Raw genomic sequence first — 26,862 nt, 5'->3', positions numbered from 1 at the left:
CTAATTTGTCTGATATAAGAATTGCTACCCCAGCTTTCTTTTGAGATTCACTGGCATGGAAGATGGATCTCCATCCCTTCACTTTCAGTCTGGATGTATCTTTAGGTTCAAAATGAGTCTCTTATAGGCAGCATATGGATGGTTCCTGTCTTTTTATCCAATTTGCAACCTGTGCCATTTTATGGGAGCATTTAGGCCATTCATGTTGAGAGTGATTATTGAAAGATATGAATTAATTGTCATCATGTTGCCTGTGAAGATGTTGTTTTTATAGATTGTCCCTGTTAATTTCTGTTGTATGTCACTCTTGGGGTCTTTCTCCTTTTATAGAAACCCCCTTAATATTTCTTGCAGGGCCGGCATAGTGGTCACATATTCTTTCAGTTTCTGCTGGTCGTGGAAGCTCTGCATCTCTCCATCCATTCTAAATGACAGCCTTGCTGGATAAAGTATTCTTGGCTGCATGTTATTCTCATTTAGTACCCTGAATATGTCTTGCCAGGCCTTTCTGGCTTGCCAGGTCTCTGTGGATAGGTCTGACATTATCCTGATGTTCCTCCCTCTGTATGTAAGGAATCTCTTCCCCCTAACTGCCCTTAAGATGGTTTCCTTGGTTCTAAGATTTGCAAGTTTTACTATTACATGCCGGGGTGTTGGCCTGTTTTCCTTGATCTTGGGAGGGGTCCTCTTTGCCTCTAGGACATGAATGTTTGTTTCATTCCCCAGATTAGGGAAGTTCTCAGCTACAATTTGCTCAAATACATCTTCTGGTCCTCTCTTTCTCTCCACCCCCTCCAGGATTCCAATTATTCTGACATTGGAATGCTTCATGGTGTCACTTATTTCTCTGATTCTATTTTCATGGATTCTGAGTTGTTTTTCCATAGCCTCCTCTTTTCCCTTTTTATCTACTATATTGTCTTCCATGTCACTTATTTGTTCTTCTGTCTCACTTACCCTAGCTGTTAGATTATCTAGATTGGATTGGACCTCACTGATAGCATTTTTAAGTTCTGCCAATTCAGCTTTCATTTCTGCCCTTGGAGACTCTATGTTGCCATTAATTGATTTCTCCATTCTAGTTATTGTCTTCACAATTGCTAGCCTGAATTCCATCTCTGACATCTTGGTTATATTGCATCCATTTGTAAATCTGCAGCATAAGTAATAATCTCTGAGTCTTTTCTATTTTGGGGGTTCCTCCTCCTAGTCATTCTGTTGATGGGTGGTTGAGGGAATGTATAGAGTCCAAATTATTGACCAGAACCCAAGCAAGATGCACCTGTTTTCTAGGGACGTTAGGGTTGCTGGCCTCTTGTTTTCCCAGGCTGTCTTCTGCAGGAGGGGCCTGCTGCACTGTTACTTAGGCAACCCTGTTTGGGCGGAGTTGCCCTGCCCCCCTGTGGTGGGAGATGGGCTCAGCGGGAGTCAGTTTTGGGGGCTTTTGTTCTCTGGCAGCTTTCCCTGGCGTCTTTCCGTGTTTCTTCCATGAGTCAGAGCAGAAGAGACCATTTCCAACCCTCTGCCTCAGAGCAGAGAGATCACAGTCTGTTCTTCAGTGAGCTCTCCAGGCCACACTGTCTCTGTTTCTGTCCGTGCTGCTATAACTGCAGCGTCCTGGGTTGTGCACCCCTCTGCAGCACCCCCAGTCCTGCCTCCAGGTCAGGCACGTCTCTGCCCTTTGTGCTTCTAAAACTGGGAGCCACTCCCAGTTCACCCACGCGACCCCCGCCACTCCAGGTTTCCACCCCGGGGGCTGCCCTGAAGTCCTTTCCCCACCCCTATGGGTCTGCAAGTCTGTGCCCTGTCCCCAGAGTGCAAGGCTGTTGCTCACCGGCGGTGTAGGATCCCCATGGCCAGGCTCCCTCCCACTGCCGTTTATCCTCCGATATCTGCCCGTGGAATCACGGCTCCCACTTTGTACCTCAAAACCAGCCACCCGCGATATTCTGTTTGTAGAGATCCAGATCTTCTTACATCTTAGGCTGGTTTCATGGGTGCTCAGAGTGGTCTGGTAGATATCCAGCTCAATTCTGGGGGTCAGTTGAAATAGGGTCCCCTACTCCTCCGCCATCTTTCCTCTCTCCATACATCATTAGTTTTTGATGCAGTGATCCACGATTCATTGTTTTTGTATAACACCCAGTGCTCCAGCAGTACATGCCCTCCTTAATACCCATCACCGGGTTAGCCCATCCCCCCCACCTCCTCCCCTCTAAAACCCTGTTTGTTTCTCAGAGTCCATAGTCTCTCATGGTTTGTCTCTCCCTCCAATTTCCCCCCTTTCATTTTTCCCTTCCTTCTCCTAATGTCCTCCATGCTACTCTTTATGTTCCACAAATAAGTGAAACCATATGATAATTGACTTTCTCTGCTTGACTTAGCAACTTTTAAAATTCATAAAGTCAGTAATTAGCAATCAGAAGATATATTGGAGAAATTATATTATTAATAAATATGAGCAAAACTAACAAACACCTAGGGAATTCCATTGAAGATATCTAGAAACTATTTAAAGAAAACTATAAAACTTTCATAAAAGACTTAAGAGAAGACTTGAAAAATTGAGATAACAAATCCTAGAAGGGAATGACCTGGTGTTATATTTCTATCAGTACTTCTTCAAATGAATATGTGAGTTGAACACCATCCCAATGACATTAATAAATGGGGAGAAGGAGTGGGTAGTCTAAATGGAAGTCTAGAGGCAGACACAACTTAGAATACTCATTAGTATACAATAAGAACAATTTTGAAATCAGTTGGAAAAGGACCAATTATGTCATATTTAGTATTATGATAACTGGCTGATCACAGAAAGAAATAAGTTAGATCCCTACCTCACATATTATATCTCAGTAAAGTCCTCTTGTGTAAATTGCAAATGCATTTGAGATTGAAATATAAAAAATAAGAACAACCACCACCAGAAATAACTACATAAGTAAAATAGAAACTGAATGAATAAGGGAAGTGATGAATGAATGAACAAATGAACAGAGTAAAACGACCTCAACAATTCAAATACAAAATGCACTTGTATGCATTCCTTGGTTAGGGCCCTGTTAAGATTGTCAGGCTGTAGCTCCTTTGATGTGCACAACCTCTCTGTCCCTTAAGGCTGCGGTAACAAAATATCACAGACTGGGTGATAAACAACAAAGTTCATTTCTCACAGTTCTGGAGGCTGCCAGTATGGTCAGGTGAGGGCCCTTGTCCATGGTGCAAACTTCTGGTTGTACCCTCACATGGTGGAAGGGATGAGCCAGCTGTCTGGGGCCTTATATATAAGGACACTAATCCTATTTATGAAGGCTCCGTCTTTATGACCTAATCACTTCCCAAAGACCCACCTCCTATTACCATCACTTTGGCCATTAGGTTTCCAATATGAATTTTGGGGAGACATAAACATTCACCCACAGCATCCTCTTCTCTAGCTTGTCACTTATAATCACCCTTCAATTCTATAACCCATAATGACCGCCAGTGGAACTCACCTTACCTAAGTCACCCTACCTGGCAGTATGTCCTCTTAGTGGGAGGGATCCATTTGAAATGACTTCCAGGCTGACTCCATGCAACACAGGCCACCCTTGTCCATGGAAAACAGGCACTCTTCCCTGTTAGAGGAAAGACAGCTTGTTCCCACTCCAACCTCAGACACAACTACTTGCCCTTCAGATTAGTCAAGCCTGATTCAGACAGTAGTCTCCTGTGTCCTCATGCTCCAGAGAACCAGAGAAAGCACTTCCAGAAATCATAAGAGAAAAGAGCCAACAAAATGAAGCATTTAAACTTCTCTACATAAAAACCATGTCAACAAAGTTAAAAGTTGAGGAACAAAATTAGAAAAAGTTATTTGCAAAATATAAGACAAAATGTTAACATTCTTAACATGTAAAGACTTACAGATCAGAAGAAAAAGAACATCACAACTTAAGAAGTGGGCCAAGATTTTGAGAAAGTCAAGAGGCAAAGCATGCACAGTCAGGACTGTATAATGTTTCTCAAGCTTTTCTTTATCTCTCCCTCCTGTGATATTTTAATATTGCAGATAAAGTATATATCTGTTTATGTAGGTCATGGATATCTGTACCTTATACATAGTAAGTTATCTGCCCTTCTTCCAAGAACAGATTGTCAACACTTTGGGAGCAATATCGTAGCTGCTGAGAATGCATAGGATAGTAATTACCCTTCAGAGGAAGTAGATGGTGACCAGAAGGGGGAACAAAGGGACTTCTTGGGTGCTGTCTATATTGTTGTTGGGTTTTTTATGATGTGGTAATCTGTGTGTGTGTGTGTGTGTGTGTTCACTTTTTGAAACTTCATAGGGCTCAGTACTTACAATTTATTTCCTTTTCTACATGTATGTTATAGTGTAATGAAAATTTTACATTAAAAAGTAGATCCAGTACACAGATGAACAATTAAGGGGGAAAAAAAGAAATATAAGTGGCCAATGAGCCTGTGGAAAATAATAATTAATAATCAAAGAATGATTAAGACACAGAGTTACCATTTTTCACCTAATTGGCAAAAGTTAAAAAGAAATAATATCCCATTAGAGGTGCCTGGGTGGCTCAGTCAGTTAAGCATCTGCCTTCGGTTCAGGTCATGATCCCAGAGTCCTGGGATCCAGCCCTGCATAGGGCTCCCTGCTCAGCAGGGAGTCTGCTTCTCCCTCTCCCTCTGTCTCTTCACCTGCTGGTGTTCCCTCTCTCTCAAAAAAATAAATAAAATCTTTAAAAAATAATAATATCTCATAGTTTCAAAGGAATAAAAAAAGGGGCACCCTTGGGCACCTGGGTGGCTCAGTCGGTTAATCGTCTGCCTTCGGCCCAGGTCATGATCTCAGGGTCCTAGGATCGAGGCCCACATCAGGCTCCCTGCTTGGCGGGGAGCCTGCTTCTCCCTCTGTCTGCTTCTCACCCTGCTTGTGCTCTCTCTCTTTCTGTCAAATAAATAAATAAAATCTTAAAAAAAAAGAGAAGAAAAAAGACAAGGGCACCCTTATATACTGTTGATAGAGTACATTGGAAGGCAATTTGAAAATGTATCAACAGAAAGCCATTTAACTCAGCAATTTTGTTTTGAGAAATTTTGCCTTAAAATTTTGAATAAATTTTCTAAGATGTATGATCTAGAATAATCAATGCAATATGCTTAATAATAGTAAAAATTGGGGAAAAAATAAGTAAGTTTCCAACAGTAGGAAATTGATTATATATTTGGTAGATCTGTTTAACATAATGTTATTTAACCATGCAAAATTATAAAGCAGTTTCTTAGCACGGTGGTTGAGAGCAAAGGCTCTGGAATTAGTTTGCTTGGATTCAAATCTTCATTCTCTTCTTTAACTAGCTAGGGCCTGAGATAAACTCTATGCCTTCCTAGTCTTCAATTTTCTGAAAACTGAAAATACATTGTTAAGAGAATAAAACAAGTTACAGAACAGTATGTTTATTATGAGTCCATTTTTAAACATATATCTTACTTGAATATTTGCATTGATAAAGATGGTTATATTTTATTTTGTAGTATCTTCTGATTTTTCTGAAATGAGCTCATATTTCCCCAGTTAATTATTTCCTTAAAAGTCAATGGAGTCTAAAATTAAGGCACAGACTTATGAAAATAGTTCTGGCATTTCCAAGACTTGCCCACTGAATCAGACTGACCAAATTTTCCAGTTCCCAAAGGGAACCTGCCACAGGCTATGTGAATTCTTGAGCTTACACTAGTGGTTCTCAAATTTTAGCTTACATCAGAATCACCTACAGGGCTTGGAAAAATACAGGTTGTTGGCCCCACCTACAGAGTTTCTGGTTCAGCCTGGCTGGAATAGAACCCAAGATCTCACATTTCTAATGACTTTCCAGGTAATGTCCATGCTGCAGCTCTGGGGACTACACTTTGGGAACCAATGGATACTATCCAGCATGGCTGACTTTTTTGACCAAATTAGTCAAACATTTTCCAAAATGCAATGGTTTTTTCTTTCTGTGGAGTGAATACCACATATGCCTGGGGGATGAGGTCTATAAATAAAAACTGGAAAGTAGGTAAGAGACAAGCCAGAAAATCAGTGAAGCAAGTTAGTTTTGATTGTTGAGTGCATCCTGCCACATATTGCTGCCCTAGATTTCCAAATCCAGGAAAGGTTAAACTCAGGCAAACAGAAGAGAAACTTTTGTTTCCTTTCTTCCCCCTCCCCCCACTTTTATTCTACAAGGGTGTTTAGTTTTTTGGTGGTGGTTTTCCTGGTTAAGAGCAGATATGTACTAACAATTATTTGAATGCCTATGCTCTATAAGTCCTTTGTGCTGCTAGCAACTGTTAGTCAGATGTTCACTTCTAAGAAAACAAACTCATGAAATGCCGCAAGACTACTTCTGTGCCAAGGAAAGCTCATCTCTACTTGAAGACTTTTCTTTCTTTGAGAAGGAAAGCACTGTGCTTGATTCAGCTCATCAGGGAAACCTGAAGAGTAAGCACACCTCAAAACTGTCTAGTGGAGAATATTTATTCAAATTATAATTGCAATTTTCAGAAGTAGCCTTCAAATATTTTCATCCTAAAAACATCGGAAAGGACACATTAACTTAGGAATTGATATGACTGGATGTAATGGGCAATTATTTCCCATTTCCAAGTTTCAAATGTGATTGTTATGTTAGTTGTAACGTACCAATTTGCTGAAATTTCTATTTCTCAGTTTGAGAACATAGTCTTAAATCATTTGATAATTCATCTCCCTCTTTATCTTCATGAAGTTTTCTGCTATCATTTCATTCAAATTAGCAAGGCTCTTTCTGTGTTTCTTTCTCAAATATTTGTGTCTAGATCCAGGAAATGTACAGTATCACTAGTCTGAACTATTGAAAAGGGGGCCAGCCTGAATCTACAAAATGTCTAAAATAAAGCAATTTCAAGTAAGTATCATCTTATGGCTTTCAAGTTCCTATGAGAATAAGCAGTTTTTAAAAAATTGCTACCAAGTAGAGATCTTTTCTTTTTTTAAAAAAAAAAGCAATTTTAATTAACACAGTTTTATGCAAATCAATGCCATAAACATACTCTAAAGCAGTGGATTAGATTAAATAAGCTGTAAAGATCCCCACGTCAATTAGTTTCACCTTCTTAATTTGCAACAGCAAAACTCTTCTTCATAAACAGTGCCAGTTCCTTTCTGACCAAATTATTATAAATTCAGATTAATGAGATTTCATTCTATTTCTCTCAAGCCTCTTTATTTTCCTTTAAGAGTATTTTTAAAAGGAAACAGACTCTCAGAGGAATTGTTTGAGAGTAGGAAAATGAAAGTATATCTTTGTTTCTGAAAGCCTTTTGGCAATTTCCTGATGCCCATTATAGTTCTGACAAGATAATTGCCCTTTGCTTGACAATGACAGAAATTACAGCACAGCCAAATTGCAACTAGCAGAGATATTTCTGCAAGTGCAGATTTGGCTTTGTAGGTTCAACAAAGCCAAGCAAGCATAACAACTCAACAAGATATCCCAATAATTTTATGTAAGTATAATACTCGCCAGCAAGGTAATACCTGGGATGATTGAACAAAGTTGAAACTCATAGAATTTCAGAATATGTAGATTTTCCACCATCTTCTCACCCACACAAATAACATAATATGAGATACATGAACCCTAGAGTTTTTTAATAACCTGCCAATCAATGTTTTTGCAGTCAGTAGGCTGAGAAGTCAAAACTAGGGACCAGTTCTCCTGATTCCCACTAAAGAGCTCTTGACACTACCCCATACTGTTCATAGCTAAAATCAGAGACCATCCACATCCAGGGTGTCACCAGACTATTCCAGGTGCCTCCTGTTTTTGTACTGCCTGCAGGTCACAGATTGTTTTTACAATTTTAAGTGGTTGAAAAAATAAAAATAAGAATACTATTTTGCAACATGTGAAATTATATGGAGTTCAAATTTCAGTATCCATAAATAAAGTTTTATTGGTACACACCCACGGCCATTCTTTTGTGAATAGTTTATGACTGCTTGCACTTTATAGTAGCAGAGTTGAATAGTTGTAACAGAGGCCATCTGGCCCACAAAATCCGAACTATTTTCTCTCTGGCCCTCCATAAAATGTTTGCTGTTGTAGATAAGTACCTGGCCTCTTCGCAACTTGGGAAGAAGAATCCTCTAGATTTATTAGCAATTGTCCAGATTTCCAAATCCAGTGCACATCAATGTACATCAAAGTTTAGTCTCTTCTACTTCATTTAGACAAAAAATCTTGTTATATCCAAACACACTGAGAATACAGATTAACTTTCATTGACATTGGCACCTATGTATATCCCTCAACTTGAGGAAGACCAAGGACATTGTCAATGTCTACCCCTAACTTCCCACATCCACGTCCCCAGTTCAAGCAAAGTGGTTCAGATGTGGGCTGATATCCACGGCACAATTGGAACCGCCAGGTGAGTCTGCTGGCAGGTAGTCATGAAATGCCAGCCTGCTCCCAGATCAAGTCTAAGAAATAATCTACAAACAGGATATTCTGGACAAAAAGTGACTACAGTCACAGTTTGGAAAACAGTCTTCACATGTGCTGAACAGAAAGAATTGGTGGTGGTGAAATAAGCTTGTTAATAACACCCACACTCTACTATTAGTCAGCATCAGTTTGAAGGCCAGCAGTCTTTATGTTCTGACTAAAAAGTATAAACCAGTCAGTATCAATAAAAATCCAGCAGAAGTATACAGTCCATAAGCATAATATTGGTATTTTCTCCTGCATCTGATTTTTACTGATTTGACTGATGACAGCAAGCCCAGTGTTTGGCACATGAAAATACCACTGAGCAGGTTTTCAGTATCCCATTTGATAAATAAACCTCCAGGATGAGAACAAGTAGGCTCAACATAGCAATTTGGAGATCCATTGTCACTAGCCAGTTTGTGGCTGTTATTGACCTTCAGAAACTAAAAAAAAAAAAAATATTAAAGTCAGAGAGAAAGAGAAATAAAAATCACTATGAATTTATTTGTACCTTTGGTTCGGATTATAGCTGTGCTTTCTTGGGATTAAAAAAATTCCCATATTTACATAACAAAGACAAAATGTTGAATATAATTTCTAGAACCACTCAAATACTCAGACCACCAACTGCAGCTTGATATGACTCAGGCACCTCCACCCAATTAGGATCTGGCCTGAATATTTGCAGGAAACAAGCTCATTAAGTTTTTGTGAGTGTTTTGTTTCCTCAAGGTCTTCCTACATTTTTAGTTCTTCAGTGTGAAGAGCAGGAGGAGGAAAGCAGCTCTCAATTAATACAAATGAGCCATACTTTTCAGTATTCCTTAATGAATACCCCATCCAGACAGCCCAGTCTAACTTTGAGAGGTATGGCTTCCTGATGTAGAAAATGTCCAACCATCCCGGGACTCTCATATCTGTTTACTAAGTTTGAGCTGTGAACACCAAACAGAGAAATTCTATAAAAATGGGGGTTGGGAGTGGGGACTGTTATTTTCTGCAAATGAAGATAAGCCCCTAGATGCAAAACCACTCGTAACTCAGCTGTGAGACATGTGGTCATAGAAAAAAGTATATTTGAATATTAGTTTACTATCTACTTGACCACTGGAAATCCAGAAGAAGGCTGGATCTGAAGACCTAATATGGACACCAGCATTTCCTCTCTTCTTCCTCTCCACAAGCCAGGGCTAATGATGAAGACTCACAGAGGGCACTTTCTCAGGATGTTCTTGGATACATCCACTTCTTACTAGTTAGTTGGCTCTTTGATTGCTTACAACACATTCTACGTTATCCTAAGGACTTTTAATGAAGCATCTGTTATAGATAAACCCCTGGATGGCAGACTTGGGGAAGATGAAAGTGGAGGAAGATATCCCAGATATGCACTGTGAAGTTCTACTCATCATTTCTGGGTGACTGGGCCAAGACGCAGTTGTCACTTGACTCTCTGGGAAGGAAAGGCTCATGGGGAAATTTACCAAGGTGGCAATATTTGGGCACCCTCCATCCTTGTGGGAGGCCTTCTTCAAGTATGAGTGTTTTCAAGGTGGAGCTCACTACCTAATCACCTTGTTGTCCTAGCATCATGTGACCTCTTGACCTTCTTCCCTGTAACATCCCCTACTCTGGGCTTAGTCCTATCTTTTTTCTCCATCAAAAGACAGCATACAACTCAACAAGCACCTACTATGTGTGAGTACTGCACTATACTGTGGGTGTACTCTGTGGTTGCCAAGATGAACATCCTACACACAGTATCAGCACCCCAAGGGCTCTTTCTGTAGTAGAGAAGATGGCCTCATGAAAGTTCAACTTAGTAAGTGTTATAATCATTATGTAATGAAGCGTATGTGATCTCAGAAGAAAATGACCAAGTTTGCCTGGGGAAACTGAGAACAGCATCTAAGAAAAGACATCATATGAGGTAGATGTCAAAGAATGAGTGGGACCTTAAAGAAGACCATTCTATGTGGAGGAAAGATCACTCCCAATGTCAGGGAAGCCTAAAACAGCACCTCTCCCAATCTCCCTGGAAACTTCGAGGAGAGGTAGCTAGAGGCCACTCTTTAGTGGAAGAGCTGAGGCCAGAACCCAAGGCTGTCATGCCCAGGCCAATGGCCTATTCACTACCTATCCTTGGGGCCATTCCCTTTGGGATGCAGTCTCCATTAGATAAAAACAAATCTGATGAGTGATTATGTGCCCGTGTTTTATCTTTAAATTTTAGTATTTCTTTTTTCTCTGTTATCTTTGATGCAGAGATAATAAAGTTTTAAATGACAGTTTTAAAATTTTAACTCCCCACCCCACCCCACCAAAATTGTTCTGCTAGAACACTTGTTTTACTATGGTTTCTGACAATCTGAAGGTAAATGGATTCTAGATTGAGAAGAAAGGCCACCAGCCATCTGTTGTATGACAATGCGACCAGTCAGGAAAGACAAAGATGATCCATGAAATGTCCTCTTTCATATCAAATGCAAAATAACTCTTTGAACTCACTAGTCCATGCCTTCTCAAGTTTAACCCTTCACCATTTGAACACAGTAAGCAAGATAATTTGCCAATTTAATAAAATTCTGGTATCACACTATGTATAGTAAAATATGTTGATCCTTAGGTTGAAAAAAGCATGTTTATAGTAGTCCTGAATATATTAACAATATTCCTTTAATTTAAATCTGAGTTAAATTTGCTTCTATGCTCTGTGGCTGCAAATTACAATATCTCTCCGCTTGTACATTTTTATGTTCTGCCAAGTGTATCATGTACCCAGCACTGTCCAATAAAAATATAATGCAAGACACATGTGGAATTTAAAATTTCTAGTAGCCACATTAAAAAAAAAGTTTAAAGAGGTAAACTTAATTTTATAATATGTTTTGTTTGACCCAAAATATCCAAAATAGTATTCTAGAACCACTCCAATACTCAGATGTAAGTATATCAAACCACTCAAGATGTAATCAATATAAAAATATTGATGAGCTATTTTACATTAGTTTATTATTGTTGTTGTTGTACTAAGCATTCAAAAAATAATTTATATGGACAGGGAAAGAAACAACAAATGTTGGAGAGGTTGTGGAGAAAGGGGAACCCTCTTACACTGTTGGTAGGAATGCAAGTTGGTACAGCCACTTTGGAAAACAGTGTGGAGGTTCCTCAAAAATTTAAAAATAGAGCTACCCTATGACCCAGCAATTGCACTCCTGGGTATTTACCCCAAAGACACAGATGTAGTGAAAAGGAGGGCCATATGCACCCCAATGTTCATAGCAGCAATGTCCACGATAGCCAAACTGTGGAAAGAGCCGAGATGCCCTTCAACAGATGAATGGATAAAGAAGATGTGGTCCATATATACAATGGAATATTACTCAGCCAGCAGAAAGGATGAATACCCAACTTTTCCATCAACATGGATGGGACTGGAGGAGATTATGCTAAGTGAAATAAGTCAAGCAGAGAAGGTCAGTTACCATATGGTTTCACTTATTTGTGGAACATAAGGAATAGCATGGAGGACATTAGGAGAAGGAAGGGAAAAATGAAGGGGGTGGAATTCGGAGGGAGAGATGAACCATGAGAGACTATGGACTCTGAGAAACAAACTGAGGGTTTTAGAGGGGAGGTGAGTAGGGGGATTGGTTAGCCCAGTGATGGGTATTAAGGAGGGTACATACTGCATGGAGCACTGGGTGTTATATGAAAACAATGGATCGTGGATCACCACATCAAAAACTAATGATGCATTGTATGGTGACTAACATAACAAAATAAAATTAAAAAAAAATAATGTATATTTTACTCTTATAGGATATCTCAATTCAGACACTAAATTTTCAGTGTTTAAAGTGAAATAAGTAGAATATAATCCTACACAAATAATAAAGTTGTGTTCAGTGGAAAATATTTTACAGTGCTTCAGTTTTTAAGCTTAAAGCTAACTAAAATTAAATGCAATTTAAAACTCTTTTGCACTAACCACATGTAGCTAGTGACTGCCATATTGGACACTACAGATCTAGAAGTTAAAGTGATGGCAAACAGAAAGATATGAGGATCATTATTATTTTCTTTTAATAAGGCATAGAGATAGTGTATAAGAAGGAATCAGAGCATAAGCATATAAAAATAGCAGAGTGGTAAAAACATGAACTTTGGAGTTAGACCAGATTATCTGTTGGTTTTTATCTATGACCTCTGTGTACCTCAGTTCTCTAATCTGTAAAGTAATGTTACTTTTGAGCTTTTTAGATTAAATGAGACTATTGGGCTTTTAAGATTAAATGAGATAATCTAAATAATGGGCTCTGAAATCTAGCACATTCCAAAGGTTCTATAAGTTATAACTAGATTTACTATTATCTATAGAAACCATGGGATCTGTTTGGATTTAAGTGTGGGGTCCCTCAGAGAGGGTTATAACTTAATTAATCACTTGAGGGAGGTAGGGTGAGAGGAGAGAAAAATTGTGGTATTTTTTTGTAGATTTTATTGCATTATCAATATTTAAATAGAAAAATGTGCCAATCCTAACTCTACAGCTCAAAGGATTTTCACAAAGCAAACATACCTGTGTAACCAGCACCCAAATCTAGAAACAAAACATTTAGAGAATCTCGAAGTCCTCTTTGTGCTCCCAACAAAATTAACCACTAGACTGACTGCTAACACTATAGGTTAGTTTTGTCTGTTTGTTAACTTTATATAAATGGACCCAGCCTGTATGAGTGTATAAGTGTCTGACTTCTCACACCCAACAACATATTTGTGAGATTTTTTTCATTTTGTCATGTAGGGTAATAGATTGTTCTTTCTCATTACGGTGTTTAATTCCACTATGTAAATAACTCCACAAGGTATTTAATTTGTTCATTTTACAGTATGTGGACATGTGGGTTGTTTCTTGATTGTGGCTGTGGCAAATATACCGGCTACACACTCTCTGGTACATGTCTTTTGGTGATGAGGATGCACTGGATTTTGAGTTTTCAGACTTGTTGAAGAGAAGATGCACTCATCCCATCATTTCATGTGCAGGAACCTTGGATAAGCATGAAGAATTGGAGAGCCTTGTGGCTAAGTTCCTGAATGTAGAAGCAGCTATGGTCTTTGGGATGGGATTTGCAACTAACTCAATGAATATCCCTGCACTAGTCGGAAAGGTGAGAATTTGTTAATATAATTGTCTTCTGCTGTGTTATTCCTAAGAATCACAACTCTGAGCAGGTCCTTCATTAGAAGTATGGCAGAGAAGGTCCTTTTTCTAGGAAAATCTGATTGGATGTCCAGCTTTTTAAATAAACAGTCCAGCAAATCTGTTTATAAAGATATTCTGTTTATAGAATTGCAGTCCTAGACGTGGGTCAAATTTCATCTTTGATGATAGTTTAGCAAGATCAATGAAATTTTAAGTCTCCCACGTCCTCATTTACAATGTAGAAAACGCTTATGGAGCATTTATTTGAACAAAACATTTTGCCCATGCCACTCATTCATTTATTCATTCAACAGACCACTTATTGAGAAATGACTTTGTCCTCATATAAAGCAAGATACAGTGCATACAAAAATGAATAAGACCTGTGTCTTATAAATGTATGTTGTTTACAGTCTAGGGGGGAAACAATGCACCAAATAAAATAGGATGAATACCACAGAAAATCCAGGCACATACATGGAGAAGGGCAAAAGAGTTGCTTCCAAGTTCTTCTTGGGAAAGGCTGAGATGCCTATGCAAAGTGGGTGACATAAGAACTGAATCTGGGTGGGTGGAGCAAAAATGGCAGAGGAGTAGGAGACCTAAATTTCCTCTGGTCCCAGGAATTCAGCTGGATAGGGATCAAAGCATTCTAAACACATATGAACTCAACAGGAGATTGAAGAAAAGAATAGCAACAACTCTCTGAGCAGAAAAGTGAACACTTTCTGGAAGGTAGGACGTGCGGAGAAGTGAATCTGAGGCGATATTCGGGAGGATAGATGGCGGGGGAGGGGGCCTCCATTGGCTACTTCTGGCAAGTGATAGATCAGCAGAGCACAAATTCGGAACTTTTAGAAGTCGGCTTCACTGAGGGGCGTCGCTTCAGTGGCTAAGTGGGGGGTGGAACCCTCGCAGGACAGTGTGGTCTCAGGACCCTCGGGGTCACAGAAAGACCAAGGGGTGCCTGAGTGTGGCAGAGCTCCCAGGTATTGGAGCGGGGAAGCTGGCTGCAGAGACAGAGCCGAGGCACAGGCTCTCAGCTCGGGGTTGCCATAAACTGTGATCCACAGCACAGTCGGGCCACTGCTCCTCCAGCAGGGACCCAACAAGTGGCAGATCAGGGGAGACTCCCTTTCCTCCCTTGGGAGGAGCAGCATGGGAGCACACCACAGGGATCTGCTGGGTTTGGAGACTCCACATGGGGTTGGGTGCCAAAGATAGAAATGCTCGGTCACAGGCTGGATGAGCACGAGTGCGGCCAGAGACTGTGGAGACGAGAGTGACTGACTGCTTTTCTCTGGGGGCTCACTGAGGAGTGGAGCCCCAAGCTCTCAGCTACTCCGGGCAGGAGATTGGGAGGCCGCCATTTTCACTCTTGGCCTCCAAAGCTGTATGGAAAGCTTGCAGGGAACAAAAGCTCCCGAGAGCAAATCCAAACAGATTACTTAGCCCAGGGTGGGACAATTCCGCCTCTGGCAAAGACATTTGGGAAACATGGCAACAGGCCCCTCCCCCAGAAGATCAGCAAAGACAGCCAGCCACGACCAAGTTTACCAATCAATGAGAATGGCAGAACTCCGGAGCTAGGGGAATAAGGCACATAGAATTCATGGCTTTTTTCCCATGTTTCTTTAGTCTTTCAAAGTTAAGGGTTTTTTTTTTTTTCTTTTTCCCTTTTTCAACCAACATCTTATCAATCCCTTTTTTAAGAAGTCTTTTTTATTTTTCATTTTTAGAGTCATATTCTATCCCTTCATAGTAGTTAACCTTATTTTTGGTATATTAAAATTTTGGGATACAGTTTCTTCTAACATATCAAAATATACCCTAAATCTCTAGTGTATGGCTTTGTTCTAGTCTCCTGCCTGATCACATTCTCTCCCTTTCTTTTTTTTTAAATCCTCTTCTTTCTTTTTTCAACTAACTTGTCTTATCAATTCTTTTTATAAAATCTTTTATAATTTTCATCTTTGCAGTCATGTTCCATCCCTTCATAGTACTAACCCTTATTTTTGTACATATATAAGTTTTCCTTTCTTTAAAATTTTGGGAGGAACTTTCTTCTAACAGACCAAAATACACCCAAAATCCAGTGTGTGGCACTAATCTATGCACCAGTTGGATCATATTTGATCATATTCTGTTTTTTTGTTTTGTTTTGTTTTTGTTTGTTTTTATCTTTTTCTTTTTCTTTTCTTTTTTTTCTTTTTTCTTTCTTTCTCTTTCTTTTCCCCTGGTTTCAGGTCTTTTCTGATTTGTTTAATATATCTTTTCTGAGGATGTTCTTACCCTGTTAGCATTTTGTTCTCTCATTCATCTATTCTCCTCTGGACAAAATGACAAGATGAAAAAAATCACCTCAACAAAAAGAACAAGAGGCAGTACCAACTGCCAGGGACCTAATCAATACAGACATTAGTAAGATGTTGGAACTAGAGTTCAGAATGATGATTTTAAAGATACTAGCTGGGCTTGAAAAAAGCATGGAAGTATTAGAGAAACCCTTTCTGGAGAAATAAAAAAACTAAAATCTAACCAAGTCAAAATCAAAAAGGCTATTAATGAGGTGCAATCAAAAATGGAGGCTCTAGCTGCTAGGATAAATGAGGCAGAAGAGAGAATTAGTGATATAGAAGACCAAATGATGGAAAATCAAGAAGCTGAAAAAAGAGAGATAAACAACTACTGGATCGTGAGGGCAGAATTCAAGAGATAAGTGATACCATAAGACAAAACAACATTAGAATAATTGGGATCCCAGAAGAAGAAGAAGAAAGAGAGAGAGGGGCAGAAGGTATATTGGAGCAAATTATAGCAGAGAACTTACCTAATTTGGGGAAGGAAACAGGCATCAAGATCCAGGAGGCACAGAGAACCCCCCTCAAAATCAATGAAAATAAGTGTCAACACCCCGACATCTACTAGTAAAACTTAGGAGTCTCAGAGACAAAGAGAAAATCCTGAAAGCAGCCCAGGAGAAGATATCTGTAACCTACAATGGTAGAAACATTAGACTGGCAACAGACCTACCCACAGAGACCTGGCAGGCCAGAAAAGACTGGCATGATATATTCAGAGCACTAAACGAGAAAAATATGCAGCCAAGAATACTATATCCAGCTAGGTTGTCATTGAAAATAGAAGGAGAGATAAAAAGCTTCCAGGACAAACAAAAACTAAAGGAATTTGCAAACACAAAACCAGCCCTACAAGAAATCTTGAAAGGGGTCCTCTAAGCAAAGACAGAACCAAAAAGCAACATAGATCAGAAAGGAACACAGACAATATACAGTAACAGTCACCTTACAGGCAATACAATGGCACTAAATTCTTATCTTTCAATAGTTACCCAGAATGTAAATAGGCTAAATGCCCCAATCAAAACACACAGGCTATCAGATTGGATAAAAAAAACAGGACCCATGGATATGCTGTCTGCAAGAGACTCATTTTAGACCCAAAGACACCCCCAGATTGAAAGTGAGGGGATGGAAAACCATTTTACCATGCTAATGGACACCAAAAGAAAGCTGGGGTGGCAATCCTTATATCAGACAAATTAGATTTTAAACCAAAGACTGTAATAAGAGATGAGGAAGGACACTATATACTACTTAAAGGGTCTATCCAACAAGAAGATCTAACCATTGTAAATATCTATGCCCCTAACATGGGAGCAGCCAATTATATAAGCCAATTAATAACAAAAGCAAAGAAACACATCGACAACAATACAATAATACTGGGGGACTTTAACACCCCCCTCACTGATATGGACAGATCATCGAAGCGAAAGATCAACAAAGAAGTAAAGACTTTAAATGACACACTGGACCAAATGGACTTCACAGATATATTCAGAACATTCCATCCCAAAGGAACAGAATACACATTCGCAATACAAGCCTTTCTCAAGAAACAAGAAAGGTCTCAAATACACAACCTAACCCTACACCTAAAGGAGCTAGAGAAAGAACAGCAAATAAAGCCTAAACCCAGCAGGAGAAGAGAAATCCTAAAGATCGGAGCAGAAATCAATGAAATAGAAACCAAAAGAACAGTAGAACAGATCAATGAAACTAGGAGCTGGTTCTTTGAAAGAGTTAACAAGATTGAAAAACCCCTGGCCAGACTTATCAAAAAGAAAAGAGAAATGACCCAAATCAACAAAATCATGAATGAAAGAGGAGAGATCACAACCAACACCAAAGAAATACAAACAATTATAAGAACATATTATGAGCAACTCTATGCCAGCAAATTAGATAACCTGGAAGAGATGGACGCATTCCTAGAGATGTATCAACTACCAAAACTGAACCAGGATGAAATAGAAAACATAAACAGAACTATAACCACTAAGGAAATTGAAGCAGTCATCAAAAATCTCCCAAAAAACAAAAGCCCAGGGCCAGATGGCTTCCCAGGGGAATTCTACCAAACATTTCAAGAAGAATTAATACCTATTCTTCTGAAACTGTTCCAAAAAATAGAAATGGAAGGAAAACTTCCAAACTCGTTTTATGAGGCCACCATTACCTTGATTCCCAAACCAGACAAAGACCCCATCAAAAAGGAGAATTACAGACCAATATCCTTGATGAACATAGATGCAACAATTCTCACCAAAATGCTAGCCAATAGGATCCAACAGTACATTAAAAGGATTATTCACTACGACCAAGTGGGATTTATCTCTGGGCTGCAAGGTTGGTTCAACATCCACAAATCAATCAATGTGAAACAATACATTAATAAAAGAAAGAACAAGAACCATATGAGGGGCACCTGGGTGGCTCAGTTGGTTAAGCAACTGCCTTCTGCTCAGGTCATGATCCTGGAGTCCCGGGATTGAGTCCCGCATTGGGCTCCCTGCTCAGCAGGGAGTCTGCATCTCCCTCTGACCCTCCCCACTCTCATGTGCTCTCTCTCATTCTCTCTCTCTCAAATAAATAAATAAAATCTTTAAAAAAAAAAAAAAAGAACCATATGATCCTCTCAATAGATGCAGAAAGAGCATTTGACAAAGTATAGCATCCTTTCTTGATCAAAACTCTTCAGAGTATAGGGATAGAGGGTACATACCTCAATATCATAAAAGCCATTTATGAAAAACCCACAGTGAATATCATTCTCAATGGGGAAAAACTGAGAGCTTTCCCGCTAAGGTCAGGAACACGGCAGGGATGTCCACTATCACCACTGCTATTCAACATAGTATTAGAAGTCCTAGCCACAGCAATCAGACAGCAAAAAGAAAGAAAAGGCATCCAAATCGGCAAAGAAGAAGTCAAACTCTCACTCTTTGCAGATGATATGACACTTTATGTGGAAAACCCAAAAGACTCCACCCCAAAACTGCTAGAACTCATACAGGAATTCAGTCAAGTGGCAGGATATAAAATCAATGCACAGAAATCCTATACATCAACAACAAGACAAGAAAGAGAAATTAAGGAGTCAATCCCCTTTACAATTGCACCCAACAATATAGGATACCTAGGAATAAATCTAACCAGAGGCAAAGGATCTGTACTCAGAAAACTATAAAATACTCATGAAAGAAACTGAGGAAGGCACAAACAAATGGAAAAACGTTCCATGCTCATGGATTGGAAGAATAAATACTGTGAAGATGTCAATGCTACCTAGAGCAATCTTCACATTCAGTGCAATCCCTATCAAAAGACCATCCACTATTTTCAAAGAAATGGAGCAAATCATCTTAAAATTTGTATGGAACCAGAAAAGACCCCGCATAGCCAGAGGAATGTTGAAAAAGAAAAGCAAAGCTGGTGGCATCACAATTCTGGACTTCCAGCTCTATTACAAAGCTGTGATCACCAAGACAGTATGGCACAAAAACAGACTCATAGATTGATGGAACAGAATAGAGAGCCCAGAAATGGACCCTCAACTGTATGGTCAACTAATCTTTGACAAAGCTGGAAAGAATGTCCGTTGGGAAAAGGACAGTCTCTTCAACAAATGGTGTTGGGAAAATTGGACAGCCACATGCAGAAGAATGAAACTGGACCATTTCCTTACACCACACACAAAAATTGACTCAAAATGGTTGAAAGACCTCAATGTGAGACAAGAGTCCAACAAAATCCTAAAGGAGAACACAGGCAGCAACCTCTTTGACCTCAGCCACAGCAACTTCTTCCTAGAAACATCGCCAAAGGCAAGGGAAGCAAGGGCAAAAGTGAACTATTGGGACTGCATCAAGATAAAAAGCTTTTGCACAGCAAAGGAAACAGTCAACAAAACCAAAAGACAACCGACAGAATGGGAGAAGATATTTGCAAATGACCTATCAGATAAAGGGCTAGTATCTAAAATCTATAAAGAACTTATCAAACTCAACACCCAAAGAACAAATGATCCAATCAAGAAATGGGCAGAAGACATGAACAGACATTTTTCCAAAGAAGACATCCAAATGGCCAACAGACACATGAAAAAGTGCTCAATATGCTCGGCATCAGGAAAATCCAAATCAAAACCTCAATGAGATACCACCTCACACCAGTCAGAATGGCTAAAATTAACAAGTCAGGAAATGACAGATGTTGGCAGGGATGCAGAGAAAGGGGAACCGTCCTACACTGTTGATGGGAATGCAAGCTGGTGCAACCACTCTGGAAAACAGTATGGAGGTTCCTCAAAAAGTTGAAAATAGAGCTACCATACGGTCCAGCAATTGCACTACTGGGTATTTACCCCAAAGATACAAATGTAGGGATTCGAAGGGGTACGTGCACCCTGATGTTTATAGCAGCCATGTCCACAATCACCTAACTGTGGAAAGAGCCAAGATGTCCATCAACAGATGAATGGATAAAGAAGATGTGGTATATATATACAATGGGATATTATGCAGCCATCAAAAGGAATGAGATCTTGCCTTTTGCAATGATGTGGATGGAATTGGAGGGTATTACGCTGAGCGAAATAAGTCAATCAGAGAAAGACATGTATCATATGACCTCACTGATATGAGTAATTCTTAATCTCAGGAAACAAACTGAGAGTTGCTGGAGTGGTGGGGGATGAGAGGGATGGGGTGGCTGGGTGATAGACACTGGGGAGGGTATGTGCTCTGGTAAGTGCTGTGAATTGTGCAAGACTGTTGAATCTCAGATCTGTACCTCTGAAACAAATAATGCAATATATGTTAAGAAAAAAAAAAAGAAGAAGAAGAAGATAGCAGGAGGGGAAGAATGAAGGGGGCAAATCAGAGGGGGAGACGAACCATGAGAGACTATGGACTCTGAAAAACAAACTGAGGGTTCTAGAGGGGAGGGGGGTGGGAGGATGGGTTAGCCTGGTGATGGGTATTAAAGAAGGCACGTTCTGCATGGAGCACTGGGTGTTATGCCCAAACAATGAATCATGGAACACTACATCGAAAACTAATGATGTAATGTATGGTGATTAACATAACAATAAAAAAATTAAAAAAAAAAAGAAGAGACTAGAGATGAAGGCACTTTACAAAAAACCCTATGGTCATGCTTGAGTATTGGAAATTCTTTCTGAGGAAAATGGGGAATTTGGTTGCCTCAGTTTAAGTAAGCAAGTGTCATAATCAGATTTAGGTTTAAAAAAATCTGATTCATGACAATTAAATGCAATATATGATCTTTTGGTGGATTCTGCATTGAAAAAATAGAAGGAAATAAAACATCTATAAGACACTGATATCATTAGGACAGTTGGAGGAATATGAATTCAGGCTCTATTTTAGGTGATAGCACTATATGAATGTTGGATTTCTTGGGTATGATCATTGCATTGTGATTTAGCCAGAGAATGTCCTTGTTCTCAGTAAATACATGATGAAGAATTTAGGGGTGAGATATCATGAGGTATCACTAAAAAAATATATAAATACACACACATCTAGAGTATGGAGGTATGAGAATATTGCTGGCTCTTGCCCCCAAAACTTAAAACATGTCATGTGTGAAGTTTCCAAAATATGAGCAAGAACTCAAAGACTCTGGGTGGCCACAAATGGCCACCATAATTTGTCTTTGCATTTTTGGTACACTTGAGCAATTTTATAATTTAGAAATGTTTAAATTAAAAAAGAAAACTAATTTCACAACTATAATTTATAGGCAGTAAATTTGATTGATCTTTTTCACTTGCCTCAGACTGAATTGCCATCCACACTTTTCCAGATGCAAAGTTTTTAGCTGGAAAGCAGTGATGTTTTTGTCTACAAGGATGTCAATACAGAGGAGAATGAGAATAGGAAAACAAGAGCTTGAAAGGCCCTGCAGAAAAGACCCCTGCCCTCCAGAGGGAGAGCACCAAAACTGTCCCAAATAATACACCACAGGATTGAAGAACCCCAGCAAACCACAATCCACCCAAAGTATATCCACTTTCCTATCAAAGATCAATTCTTTAGAAAATGGTAGCTGACATTTAACCAATGTCTTGAAGGATCTTTTCTGATGAAAATCAAATGCAAATGGTTAAAGATGTAATCCCTTAAAATAATCCCCATCTTTATCAGCTAATTGTCTACAGAATCTTATCCACATAGACATCAGGCAAAACTTGTCCTTTTAAAATTAAAGAGGGTTTGGGGGATGTGTGTTACAGGTCTCGAAGTGTCTTTCTGTTCCCACATGTTGTTTTTCTTTAATTTTATTTATTGGCCTGTGTTTTGTGTGCTTGCTTTCTGAACAGGGATGCCTCATTTTAAGTGATGAGTTAAACCATGCATCTCTTGTACTTGGGGCCCGACTCTCAGGTGCAACCATAAGGATCTTCAAACACAACAGTGAGTATCAATGAATTTATCCCAACATGTATTGCTTGCTTCTAGAAGAAAGTAAAGATTATTGATGGGGCTTTGTCCTTGCTCTTCCAACTGGGAATTTAGGCTAATGAAACACAATTATGTTTATATTCACTACTGGCTTGTTAACCCCTCCTGACATGAAACAAATTGTTGAAGTGCTTTAAACACCTAGATTGCTAAGTGGAACCCAAACACATTAATGTCACTGTTATTAGTGGTCTTGCAATGCAGCCTCTGAAGACATGACTGATCTCTTAGGAGACTGATGTTTCATTATCAGAAGTGTTATAACTCTTCCTTTTCTATAGTTCTGCCTTAGGAAAGTTTTAAGACTTAAGTTCTATGTTATAGTCAGGTAAAAAGTGATGTTTTTCCTTAAAATATTGTCTCCTTTCACTATCCCCACCCAGCACATGCTTACAACCTGGTAAGAGAAGCAGATATGTCCCTATACTGTGACCCATAAATTCTTCATCTTGGAATTTCCAGTGTATGTCCACCCAAAGGTTTGTACAAGAATATCCATAGCAGCTTTAGTCATTATAGCCAAGACTGGAAACAACCCAAATTTCTACCAACAGAAGAATGGAAAAGATCTGTGCTGTATTCATATAATAGAATATGGCTCTCTGATAAAAAAGAAATACACTACTGATACATACAGCATAGATTACTCTCAAGAAAAATTACTTTTAATGAAAAAAATCATACATCAAACAGTATATACTATATGAGTATGTTTATAGTAAATAAAAAAAAACTATTAGATAAAACTAATCTATGGTGATAGAAATCATAACGATACTTGTCCCTAATTGTGGGGGAGGGAATTGGTGAGAAGAGGAATAAAGGAACTTTCTGGCGTGACAGAAATGTTTGATATTTTGATTGGGTTGATGTGTACATTCTTATTAAAATTCATTGAGTTTTACATTTAAAACCTGTCAATTTCCTTGTAAGTAAATTTTCCTAAAATATAATTGTTATCATACAATATCTTTGGTATTAAAGAATAAAGTATAGGCTTTGGCCCAAGCATCTGTGTCCTTGTTCTATGGCTTATTAGTATGCGATCCTTGGCAAATTACTTAACCTTCTCGGATCTCAATTTACCTATTCCAGAAATGAGGATAATTACAATGCCTGATTCGTGATATGTTGGAGAAGGCACATAAAGTGCTTGCTTAGCATGAAGCCTGGCAATGGAAACTTCTGAGTTGCTTGTACCTGCTGTGTTAGTAGATTGTTATTATCCTCATCATTTTCATTGCCAGTGCCACTAAAGGACAGTAGAAAACATTATGATGACGCATAAGAATGCAGAGGTCATCTCACTTTGGGGATTGCATGAAATTGATAGTATCTGCCACAGACTTTGAAGGGTTAATAGAATTCTGATCAGAGATAAGGGAAAGGGTATTTCCAATAGAATAATCTGGAGTGTATAAAGAGCAGCAAAACCTCTAGCATGAGGCTGAACTACTGGAGAAGAGCCTGAAAAATAAGGTCTTGGCCAGTTAAGGTAGAGCCACTAAGATACGTACACTAGCTAAGATATATGTACTTCAAGAACCAACAAAAAGTGTTTGGACAGTTCTGCTTCATTCTGTGCTGTTCTCTGGTTGAATTGTATCAGCTCAAAGCATTTAGTAGCCCTTCCCTATGTCTAGTGGCAGCGAAAACAGAGATACAAGCTTTGAGTTAAGTTAAAACTTTGAACAGAATCAGATGGAAAAGACCATCTGCTATGGGTTGTAAAGATTAGCTGTCCCCAAAGCAGTTCTTGTACACCCTCTCTATCCTGCATTTGTTATTATATGGAATTTAGCCCAAATTCTACCATTCTACCCGAATTCTACCATTCTCTACTTTTCCCTTGAAGGCTTTATAGGGGTGATGATAGATGATGATAGATAGATAGATAGATAGATAGATAGATAGATAGATAGATAGATAGATGATAGATAGATGATAGATAGATAGATAGATAGATAGATAGATAGATAGATAGATAGATAGAGTGTTAAAGTAGATGGAATAAAATGTTAATAGATGAATCTGGGTAAAGGGGTATGTGGGTGTTCTTTGTAGTACTCCTATTCTTGCAATTTTTTTTAGGTTTGCTATTACTTTCAAATAAAATTTTAATTCCTTAATCCTTTGCTGAAATTCTAATTCAAGAATTTCATTTTATCTTCCAATTTTACAAAGCTCTCAAAACATTCAGTAACTTATTCCTCACGCTCTCCCTTTGTACTCCCAGAATGCAGAGAATAGTTCTCATTTACATCTCTGTAATAAATGTTAGCTGTGGTTATTTTATACCAGCAACTAGCACTTACTGAGAATTTACATTGTGCCAGATGCTGAGCTAGTGGCATTCTCTTAGGTACTTATTTAATCTCATGGACAACCTCATGAGGTAGGTGCTAGTTTACAAATTAGGAGATCTGGGCTTTGAGGTATTAAACAACTTGTCCAAGATCCTACAACTGCTCAGTGGTGAAGCCTGGAACTGTCTGTGAGCTAGGAATAAAGTAAATGGACCCCTTCCAACTAACTGAGCAGCAAGGGTCCAAACTCTATCATCTAGTGAAAATTCTCTTATGTATGAGTTGCTGTTGCTCTTAACTTTCTGTTGTAGGTAGAATAATGGCCTTTAAAGATGTCCATGTCCTGGGGGTGCCTGGGTGGCTCAGTCGGTTAAGTATCTGAACCTCAGCTCAGGTCTTGTTCTCAGGATCCTGAGTTCAAGCCCTACATTGGGCCCCATGCTGGGTATGGAGCCTACTTAAAAAAAAAAAAAAGTCTGTGTCCTAATCCCCATAGCCTGTGAATATATTACATTATGTGATAAAAGGGAATTAAAGTTGCAGATGGAATTGAGGTTGCTCAACAGTGAACATTAACATAAAGAGAGTGTCCGCCTAGGTCCAGTGTAATCACAGGGTCCTTAAGCGTAGGAAAGGGAAGCAGGAGAGTGAGTGTCAGAGTGATGCCATCTGAGAAAGATGCTGATGGTCACTGCTGGCTTTGAAGTGGACAAAGGTCACACACCAAGGAACGCCAGAAGCCTCTGAAAGCTGGAAAAGGCGAGGAAATGGATTCTCCCCTAGAGTTTCCAGAAAAGAAAGCAGCCCTGCCCACACCCTGATTTGAGCCGAGACAATTTCAGATTTCTAGTCTCCGGAACTGTAAGATAACAAATCTGTGTTGTTTTTGAGCCATACGTCTGTGCTAATTTCTTCCAGTCCAAAAGGAAACTAATATACTTTTATTCTCAGACACACAAAGCCCTTGTTCCAACTCACTGACATGCTTACTATTTTTGCAAATGGACATACTTTCCCAGCTATTGTGTTCGCATCACGAAAACAGCCACTCTGAGAGCAGGGGTACCTCCAAGTTCCTTTGAATGACTTCTTCCTCGAGAGGTGAGAGAAGTAAAATTGTATGAGGTCACAATATGTAAGGCATCAGTTGCGGCTGGCTGTCTTTCCTACTTTGCCATTCCCAGGAGAACACTAAATTGCTCAGTAAACGATGATGCTTTAATCCTTAATGCGCATCCACGCAGATTGGAATGATAATGTAAAGAAGATGTAGAAGATACTAAATTTCCTTCCTGTGTGTGTATGAGGCATGCAACCAGCCAGGACCGAAGCTAATAACTTGTGAGACAGGTTCTTAAGAATGGCCACCTCAACCAGAATGTTCTTAAACATCAGGATGATGAGATTTCATACAACTCTGCTTCTGCTCTCCTGGGCTCTCCTCTGCCTGTGTCCTCTGCTTACACCTTGAGGATACTCCCCTGACTTTTGGAGAAGAAGAGGTCCTATTTTATATAAATCAGTACTAGAGGATATCCTTTGCTATTTATAGCAACTGTGTATAAATCAGAATTCTGGGCCCTTGAATTTTTGAATTGTGCATGGGTAGAATATACCTAAGGTACAGTTAAACCTATTCAGATCATTGTAAGCTTTGAATCCTATTTGAACAAGCCTGATGACTAACTTGAAGCTATTCCTCATTTCTCTTTCAATTTCCCACAAAATCAGAATAAGGATCAAAGGAGATCAAACAGAAGGGAAATTCTGAAAGGGAACAAAATCAGAACACGCAAAGGCTATTCTCCAGGGAAACTCTCCAAGGACTCAGAAGTGCATTTTCAGTGGTACTAAGTTCAAAGTTGGGTACCAGACTTCTTTATCACCATAGATTAGTTCTTCCTGGATAGTGAAGATGGACAATTACTGAGACCATACCTATCATTTACTCTTCATTCACTG

General features: G+C 39.1%; 1 protein-coding gene across 1 annotated transcript in view; it reads left to right on the top strand.

Moving 5' to 3' along the window:
* SPTLC3 (serine palmitoyltransferase long chain base subunit 3) overlaps positions 1-26,862 on the top strand; it is a 147,370-nt gene that overhangs the window by 61,636 nt on the left and 58,872 nt on the right. The window contains exons 5-6 of the mRNA XM_035005830.1: positions 13,581-13,705; positions 22,453-22,546. Of these exons, the coding sequence (XP_034861721.1) occupies positions 13,581-13,705; positions 22,453-22,546 (219 nt within the window). The remainder of the gene's footprint in view (positions 1-13,580; positions 13,706-22,452; positions 22,547-26,862) is intronic.

The sequence above is a fragment of the Mirounga leonina genome, unplaced genomic scaffold (assembly GCF_011800145.1).
Source record: "Mirounga leonina isolate KUSES-001 unplaced genomic scaffold, KU_Mleo_1.0 Mir_150, whole genome shotgun sequence".
Taxonomy (NCBI): Eukaryota; Metazoa; Chordata; class Mammalia; order Carnivora; family Phocidae; genus Mirounga; species Mirounga leonina.
The sequence above is the reverse complement of the archived record's forward strand: the minus strand, read 5'-3'. Positions and strand labels throughout refer to the sequence as shown.